This window comes from Periplaneta americana, chromosome 5 (assembly GCF_040183065.1).
Source record: "Periplaneta americana isolate PAMFEO1 chromosome 5, P.americana_PAMFEO1_priV1, whole genome shotgun sequence".
NCBI lineage: Eukaryota > Metazoa > Arthropoda > Insecta > Blattodea > Blattidae > Periplaneta > Periplaneta americana.
In genome coordinates this window covers 127,988,749-127,998,234 of record NC_091121.1, presented here as the reverse complement: position 1 = coordinate 127,998,234, position 9,486 = coordinate 127,988,749, and the positions used below count along the sequence as shown (strand labels likewise).

General features: G+C 34.0%; 1 protein-coding gene across 2 annotated transcripts; it reads left to right on the top strand.

Moving 5' to 3' along the window:
* Nucleotides 1–339: 339 nt before the first annotated feature.
* LOC138700185 (uncharacterized) lies at nt 340–3,341 on the top strand. 2 transcript variants are annotated; one of them, XM_069826609.1, is made up of 6 exons: nt 340–630; nt 1,269–1,599; nt 1,679–1,834; nt 1,962–2,039; nt 2,933–3,001; nt 3,190–3,341. In XM_069826609.1, exons 3-6 carry the CDS (start codon nt 1,738–1,740, stop codon nt 3,318–3,320), a joined length of 375 nt encoding a protein of 124 aa, XP_069682710.1. In that variant the 5' UTR covers nt 340–630; nt 1,269–1,599; nt 1,679–1,737; the 3' UTR covers nt 3,321–3,341. The 2 variants fall into 2 exon arrangements, with proteins under 2 accessions (XP_069682710.1, XP_069682709.1); XM_069826608.1 differs by lacking the exon at nt 340–630 and having other exon boundaries at nt 640–1,599.
* The last annotated feature ends 6,145 nt before the right edge of the window (nt 3,342–9,486 follow it).

Sequence of the window (9,486 nt, the reverse complement as noted above, 5' to 3'; positions counted from 1 at the left end):
ATTAGGTAAGTTCAGAATAACAGAGAGAGTTTGGGATTGAACGGGTTACATGAGCTGCTTGTACTAACTTAGATTTTAGGCTATATGGCATTTAAAATATTTTATTTAAAAGGGTAGTTATTAGGGGACTTGAATTAAATAAGTCAAAATATCTCGCTTATTATTGATTTTTATGAAAACTATTACATAACAAAAGTTTCTTTAAAAACGATTTCCGATGTGTTTTATTGTATGCAAAATTTTGATAGGCGTGATATTTAACGAGATACAAGAGTTTTAAAATGACAATGTAAACACATTTCAGTGCGGCCTCAGACTAATAGCATGGATAAATATATAATAGGATGCGAAACTGCGGACAGCACGATCTAGAAGCGGTATTCTGAAATAAGGTGATCAGCGCCCGACGTCGTAGGTGGTAAATCATAGAACTACGTGAGGACCAGCGTTCTCCACTCCGATACGAAGTAGTCAGAACGTTGGCCGATGACCAGCCAACAGCGTTATGAAGGCAAGATGGATTCCAGAAAAAATGCAAAAGATTCGAGGAAGATGCTCAGCGCCTGGATGCAAGACTGTTAATACTGTGGGAGGGAAGCATTTTTTATATTTTCCTCAGGAACCTATGAGGTAAGCTTTAGTATCATTATTGTGTCCTGTGTAGCCTAAACCTTACACTTGAAAACAATGTACTTTTTGGTGAAGTAGGTTAGACGAGCTGTGCATTGCTTTCTGCTAGTTTATTTAGGATTATAGTAGGAGTATAAATTTAGATGGTTCCGAAATTCAGTCAAACTGTAACGAAATGTGAAATATTGACGAAAAAGAGCAAGAAGGCTGAAAATGAAACCTCGTAAACCTGAATTGTAGCATTAGGCCACATGGCTGCAAACTAAAACCACGTGGTTTTTAGTATAAACATCTCACAGTTATGGAAAATAAAATTATGCCTTCTTTGATGTAGTTAGCCATTCTGGAGAAATTCTCAATCATGTGTAGTAATAATAATAATAATAATAATAATAATAATAATAATAATAATAATAATAATAAGCTTAGGCCTAATATTTAATTTAGTTTTACCCAATATCTGTTGCTGCTACCAGTTTTCCTATGGTCACTCACCACCTAGTGATGCGCATTAGACATCTCTTAAAATAACACAAATGCAGCAGATAACTTATTATTTTTTTCCCCAATTTTTGCATGATTTCTATTCAATATTTCTTCTACTTTATCTCATTAGTAATTGTAATCCATTGCTTTAGGTGTTGGAAGTGGCTCCGATTTTGTGGGCTAGAGGACCGGTATCGAGTTGCCGCACATGCCACACACACAGGTTGAGAATCTGCATGGACCACTTCATTGAGTCTGACTATTATAGCTCTTCACAAAAAGTGATACTTAAGCAAACTGCAGTGCCCACTGTTCATGCTAATGGATTAGTGGTGCCATCAAACCCTAAAATCCGGAGCCCACCATCTAGCCCAGTTATGCCTCGAGCGACCTTATCACCGGGGTCTACCCCAACTTTCAGGCATCACAAGACTTTCCGGACGTATGGTAGGAGGGCGAAGATTGATTATGCAGCTGCTGAAGGTAGTTAGTACACTAGCAATGTTTTTATGTCATTCATGTTTAAAATTTCCGATTTCATTACTCTTTTCTTTATTTTCAGGTACGTGTAGTCTCATAGGTTTACAAGCTGCAACTGAGTAGGCTGCAGGCTTGGCAGCTATGCCTCAAACAATTCCTGCTCCTATGAGTACTCCAGCTTCAAAGATTACTGCTTCGACGGCATATGCCGGGATGAATAAAGATGCATGCCAACAAGGTAATTATTCCACTTAGTCAAGTTTATGGATTTCAAGGAATGCCTTAGTTTCTCATCAGCTGTTCTTACATTACACGTTTCAAAATACATAATTAATTATGTTTCGTTTTTTTTGTGATTATTATAGGGAACAGTATGATTGGTGAACAGCTGAGGGGCTATCAGCAACCATCGCTCCTATTCAATGTGGTTCCCACAGCTGAAGGTAAGCGGTACTGTCTTGTGAGCCTGGTAACATGCTAGTAATCATTTAAGTTAATTGCCCCCTGCCATATGTCTGCAGTTTTCATACTTCATTCTTTTACAGTAGCGAATAATAACAAATCCTCTTAACTACAGGGCAGGGTGTTTATCTTGTTATATATCGATCGTCCAGTTCAAAAGTGCGACAACTCAAAAATTGCCATTTTTTAGTTATTTATACTACTGAAAGCCCCTTTCGGAGCTCTTTCCGATTCAATATTGAGATAAGTCATATTTACAACCAAAAAGAATAAAAACGAAATAAACTGCTTTAGAAGTAATTATAACTATGGACTTTATTAATTCATTATTACTACATTTCGAAATCTATTAATAATGAACTGGAAGATCGTGATATACTCGTCCTGAATACTGACTCAGTTCTAATTGTCGTGGTTATGAACCACAAATCTGTCCCTTTTTAGGGGATTTATTTGAAACTTTCAACTGAAGATATCTCAAAACTTGTTTTTTTGAGTTGTCGCACTTTTGAACCAGACGATCGATATTGCAACTGATATCCTGACAAGTCTCCCTGGCACACGAAGTACACTATCATTCCCTCTTACTGACTTCTCTTTAATATCCCAACACCTCTGCTGATTATCCCTTTCTGTTAGTGTCAGTTGTCCTCTATGGCCCAGCCTATTAGCAAAAAAATATTTTATATTACATTACAACGATCAATTCAGATTAACACAATCAAATTTGTTGCAGCATTAAACTTTTGGATTGTTACTATTACTTAACATTTATATGAGTTATAATTTATACAGTTAAGAGCAGTTTGAAATGAATGGAGCACAAAGTCTGTTCAATTCTTGCTTCAATTTAATTTATCATTTATTTCCTTAGATACTGACATGAATACATCCAAGATGGAACAGTTTCCTTCAGCTTCAGCTACACCTCCTTCCAAACTTGGTAAATATTGATCACATTTTGATATATTGTCAATTTTGTAGTATGTTATATAGCCTATCCATGGCTTGCATGCCTTTTGTTAGGCCTACATTAACTTAACAAGGCTAAAGGTGTTGTCACGTTTCATTTTTTATTTAAAATAGTTCCCAGCAATTAGATTAATCTGAAGTTAATTTCGTAATCTTTAGGTCCTGGTGTTGCAAAACGAAAACTTTTCTCGAGTCCTCACTTCTCATCTTCACCCAGGAGCAACAAACTAAAAATGGCAGCTCTGAAAGCAAAGGTGAAGAGACTGCAGAAAAAATTGCAGTGTCTTTAAAGTAGTGTAAATAGCTCATATTGTGTGTAACAAAAAGGTATAATATCATATTGGTGGAAAGTTCATAGCTTTTTTTATTATTTTTTATTTTTATTTATTTATTTTTTTTTTGCCCCAGAAAAAAATGTTTTTAGCAAATGTTAAATATATTGTGTAATTGTAGGGAGCAAAGTTACAGTATGTGGTACATGTGTGTGTATGTAAGAGAGATATTTGACTTTGGAAGTTGGGGGTTAACATACCTTCAGTTCACCTAGTAAACTTTTTTGCCCAACATAATGCAAGTAAGTGATGCAGCTCATGTATTTCACTCTGACCCTCAGTACATACAACATTTTGGTATACGTTACCGTTATGTGTATGCCAAACAACAATGTCTAAGAACCTTAGATGTGATCCTAGAAAAGTGTTCTAAAATGTGTTGCAAAATAGTAGATAGTAATATGACAGTTTCAATTATCAAACATTTTTTTGTAGTATCTGAAATCCGATTAATGTAATATGTATCTAGTCAGCGATGTATGCAACGGAGGGGAGAAAGGAATTGGCCACTCTTACTCATTACCTCCTGCTCTGATTGTCCCATGAGTGTTACTTGTAGGGTCCAAACCTGTTTTTGGACAGTTGACTAACCAATAGTTGATGGGTCCAGGCAGACAAGGGGACAAACCATAAATTTCGATACGTAGGGTATCTCATTGGAATGTGAAGAAATATGTTCTGACTAAACTATATGACAACACATTATTCAAATGGGTATCATTTACATCTGTAAACGAGCACAGATGGCAGAGCATTCCAAAATATAAATATATAGATGTGGCTTTTTCTCTTATCCGACTGGGCCCCACAATTTCAATTATTCAATTTGTTGTATAGACTTTACCAATGTACTGCACACTAAATATGTAAGTGTATCTGTGTGTATAGGATTACCAGATGTTCTGGATTTCGCTTGACATGGACTGCATCCTGCCAGGGTTCGTAAAAATCAGAAATTGTCCTGCTTTTCTTTCTTGCCAATTCCCAATGGACAAAAGAGAGTAACTATTGAGTTGGGGTCCATTAGAGGAATTATGTGTGTAAAATCCTTGCTCAAACAAGTCGAGTCACCAGAGAAGTATTAACAATCCGAAAATTAAATAAGGTAAAAGCTAATTTAGAATCCGTATACTTCAATTCTATTCATGATAATAGTTTTGTATCAGTTTTATTGTACAAAGACAAACAAATTACCTAATTATATAACAGAATGTAAAAAGACGTCACGTCAAGTATCAAGTTAGTCTATTATGCCCTGCTTTTATATGGAAAATTCTTTTTCATTTAAAATGACCTGCTTTTAAATTGTTACAATCTGGTAACCCTACTGCACATGTAGTGTATGTTAAACAGTGATATGATGGACCTTGTCAAAATTGTGTTGTTGAATGTATTGTAAAATAGTATACAATAATATAGTAATTTCAATTATGTAACTAGTTTTTGCAGACTTAAAGTGCACTATACACTATTACCTAAAGAATAAAATCCCAATTATCTAACCTTGTTTTCTTTTATTTTCTGTCCCTGTTTGGCTGTATTTTAATTAGTTACATTTTAAGGTAGTGTAAAATAGACCGTCTCTTCCAACTATTGGCTCCAATAACAATTTTCAGTGAAAGATGATGTGAGGAATAAAAATTTTAAAGTTTTACTTTAAATTGAGGGTTTGGGGCGGGGGGGAGGTATATTTACTGCATATAGTTCAACTTTTCGCCGCCAGGCGCGCTGCTAGATACGCGGAGTAATTAGTTATTATTTTCGCTACTTGGGTGCGCTGCTGGATGCACGGAGTAGTTACTCTTTTCGCTACTTGGTGCGCTGCTAGATGTAATAACGCCTCTAACCGCATATAGATGGCAGCACGATCAATTCTACAACAGCGCCTCTAGTATGTGTTACGGGAAACTCAGTGAGTTTCGCATCCTATTATATATTTATCCATGCTAATAGGCTATGAAAACAAATGACTTCGTCTATAAGGGGCCTTGCATAACAACAAATGGAAGCTATTCATTTACTACTCATTTGACACTATTTTATAAGGATATAATTATTTGTATTTTGGGAATATATAAATGTTTATCAATATTAACATACAGGGAAGGTTTGTGTGTTTGTACGAAGTAATCTCAGAAGCTACTTAACCGATGTGTATAATTATTATTCCATCATTGGAAAGTGTGGTTTCTCTAGATGGACATAATGTTTATGCTATTACGGAAACTCCTCAGTGAACCGAAGACAGGTAAGACTAAAATAGATTCTTACGCACAGAAAATTTTAAATATAAACAATATTATATTACTTGATTATTTAAACTTTATTTGGTCCACATAAAATAGTCTAGTCTAGACTTCAGTTTCTTTTTGTCCACAGGACATAATAGTATTTTTTAGTGTTTTGTCGTAAAGATGAGCATTTTCTTGGGACCAAAAATACAGCACATAATGGAGTAAAAATTAGTATTTTACCGTTGAGTTTACTGGAGCTGAGTTATTTTACGAAATAGCGTTCCTGCGCTCATAATGTACCCATATTCGTTTCCTGTGTTTCTTAAAACAATATTTATGTACTGTACCACTTTTCATCTCGGAGAATTAACGAACAACGAGAGTGTATTGATTTAGTATGTACCATAGTACTTTAGCTTAGTACTCCATTATTTTATAATCCAAATGTTAACTATGCTCATTTGAGCTGTATTAAAATAGATAAAATGAATAAAATATGCAATAAATGCAATGCAAAAAAGGGGGTAATGAGCCAAACGGATTATATTGCGCTATTGTAAAAGTTATTCCTCCTGAGATTCGAGAGTCCCCAAAACCAATAAAAAACTTACTTACCGGAGTTCTGTCTCAAATAATATCATCAAGGAAAGCAAGGAATGTTTCTTTTTGTTACATAAAAATAATGTCTTATATCTGACAAAAATAGAAACTTATGAATAGGTGCTTCACTTGAATTCTTTAGAAAGATCTGTGTTAATTTGCATAGAGAATTCCTTTTGGAACAGATGCTTGTTGTATAATTTCACGCCTATTCGACTTTAATCCTGAATCAGTTATTTCCAAAGTATATCTATACTAATAATAAATCTGTAGCCGAAATTTTTCTGGTAATTTTCGATTTCCCAAAAATAATTGCTGTTAACATGTATAATTAACCACCCTGAAACCGAAAATCGCTTTTTTGAAATTTTTGTTTGTATGTCTGTCTGTCTGTATGTATGTTTGTTACCTTTTCACGCGATAATGGCTGAACGGATTTCGATGAAAATTGGAATATAAATTAAGTTCGTTGTAACTTAGATTTTAGGCTATATGGCATTCAAAATACATTATTTAAAAGGGAGGTTATAAGGGGGCCTGAATTAAATAAATCGACATATCTCGCTTATTATTGATTTTTGCGAAAAATGTTACATAACAAAAGTTTCTTTAAAAATAATTTGAGATAAGTTTTATTCCTTGAAAAATTTTTATAGGACTGATATTTAATGAGATAAATGAGTTTCAAAATTAAAATAACTGCCATCTAAGGCCGTGTAATGAATTAAAAAACAAATGACTTCTTCTATAAGGGGCCTTGGACAGCAACAATCGAAAACTATGAAAGATAGCCTACAGAGAATGTTTCTGTGTTTGTATGAAGTAATATCGGAAGCTAAATTAACCGATTTGTATAATTAATTATTATTTCACCTTTGGAAAGTGTAGTTTCTCTAGATGGACATAATGCTATACTGTTACTACAGTAACTTTTGATATAATATAATATAATATAATATAATATAATATAATATAATATAATATAATATAATATAATATAATATAATGTAATATAATATAATATAATATAATATAATATAATATAATATAATATAATATAATATAATATAATATAATATGTAATATTATATAATGTAATATATAATATAATATAATATGTAATGTTATATAATATAATTTAAGTTATTTGAAGGGTTCAGAACCATAGTGGGCCAAGCACCATTTACTGAATACGTAGAAAACAAGGGTTAAAATTAAGTTATTAGTATAATTCAATGGAAACCTATAACAAGTAAAATAAAATATACACATTAAATCTAAATGATATCAATCTTCATTAAACTATGGTTGCATGTAATAAAAATTAAGAAACATGTTAAAGGAATTGTCATTGCACCAAATGAGTGTCTCTGGACCAAAATGATCGCATTTTAATTATTTGGGTGCAATTTAAATTAAGTAACATATTAAACGATTTATCTTTCTATCAAACACGAATGTTCCCTGGATCAAATGTCTTATTTTAATTATGTAATTACTTTATATTTATTTCTAACGGGTGCAGCGGAGCGCACGGGTACAGCTAGTTCTGAATAAAAGTATTCATAATGATGTGAATAGTTTATATTTTTAAACCAGACATGGATGTTAAGAACTATAATTTTCAGTATTTTATAAATGTTGTACACTTAATTTAAATAAAATATGCATGTAATTTATCAGTTATCAGTATTGCAACATAAATTTACAATACACCACGTAAGCAGAAATTAGAATAATTATTATACTGAGATATTTTATACAGTAAGCTAATTTACGTGTATGAAGAAAACAAAATTAGTAAAATTAAAATTTTAAATAAAAGAATATGAAAGTCAAACACAAATTTCTTTTAAAATTTGGAACCAGAAAACTAATCATGAACAATGAAGTAAAAGTGATAACGCATCTGCCACCAGACTAGTAGGCCCGGGTTCAATTCCCGGTGGGGTCAGAAGTGTTCATGTAAAATTTCTACCTCGAGACTAGTAGAGTTGGCGGTGCACAACTTCTAATCACTAAATTGTGCACCAATATGCCTAGGTTAAATTCCAAATCTCCCCACAGTGCTATGAAGAGAAGGCGTATGTCACTGTTGATAGTGATTCGTCCGCCGGATGGGGGCGGCCTCCTTGGTGCTATTCGACAGGCGTAGGCTACATGCCGGCACCGGGTTTCCCCTTCTCACTTCCTCATCATTGTCATCATCCTCACTCATTCCCTACATTACGCTTACATGAACACTTACACATACACTCACCCTAGTACACTACCGTACATAATTCTTCAAAGATAGACATCATCCATAACGTAGCCCGCCGAAGTGGTGTGCAACTTGAAAATGGGTCACAGTCCTGCCATCTATCCGCAGTATGTGGAACCCGAATCACGCAAGTGAAGAGGATAGGCATTAGATACACACACAATGAGATAAAAAGTACCCATTCATATAAAAAGAAGGATCTTTAGCGATAGCATAAATATACACAAGCCACACATCGATCGGTTCGGAATTGACTGCTCAATATTTAAATGTCGCTTTTTAACATTTATATCTTTCTGGTTCCTATCCTTAACATGAATATGGATCCCCTACTTTATAATCACGAGTATATCTCACTACGAGGACTGAAAATAGTCCAATATGATACGAGTGGGTAGCAATGTAAGAAGTCTGAACTTTTTGTTCTTCCTCTGCGATCCATCTCGTGAACTCCATCTTCCCCGCGTGTAATAAACCGTTCCTGTCGCCTGGCTCGACACAATTATTTTTAGAGGACTGCTTCTGCTTCTACCTACAGCTTTCTGTTCGCAGATATAAGCAGACGTCGGGCCATGGAAATTTAAGCGTGATGTTCTCAACAGGTGTAGCTACACACCGACAAAGAAAAAAGTAAGACGAAAATAATGTAATAGAGAATTTTAAATGGGATGCCATGTTCGATGCAGAGCAAGAAGAAGAACATAACTACTAACATTGGGTACTGAGCCTAGCCTAATTTCATTGTGGTCGAACATTGTCTGACATACATAACTCAGTCTATGAGTTTGTTGATTTGAATTAGACATCTGGTCCTTCTAGCATAAGTAAGAGACCTAATATATTATTGTAAAGTATACTTGCTTATATAATTATTTATTTATTGTATGTTACTTACTAAAAGTTGACTTACATTAATTTTCTTTTTCCGTTTTTGTTTAAAGTCCTTTGTTGTAGTACTTACACACTAATGTCCGTAGGGGAGATGCGATTCTATGAAACACAAACACTAGACATTGACACATTCCTA

Coding starts and splice junctions, on each gene's coding strand:
- LOC138700185 (XM_069826609.1), top strand. CDS start 1,738: ATGCCTCAAACAATTCCTGCTCCTATGAGTACTCCAGCTTCAAAGATT. Junction 1,835..1,961: donor TAAAGATGCATGCCAACAAG/GTAATTATTCCA, acceptor TGATTATTATAG/GGAACAGTATGATTGGTGAA. Junction 2,040..2,932: donor TGTGGTTCCCACAGCTGAAG/GTAAGCGGTACT, acceptor TTATTTCCTTAG/ATACTGACATGAATACATCC.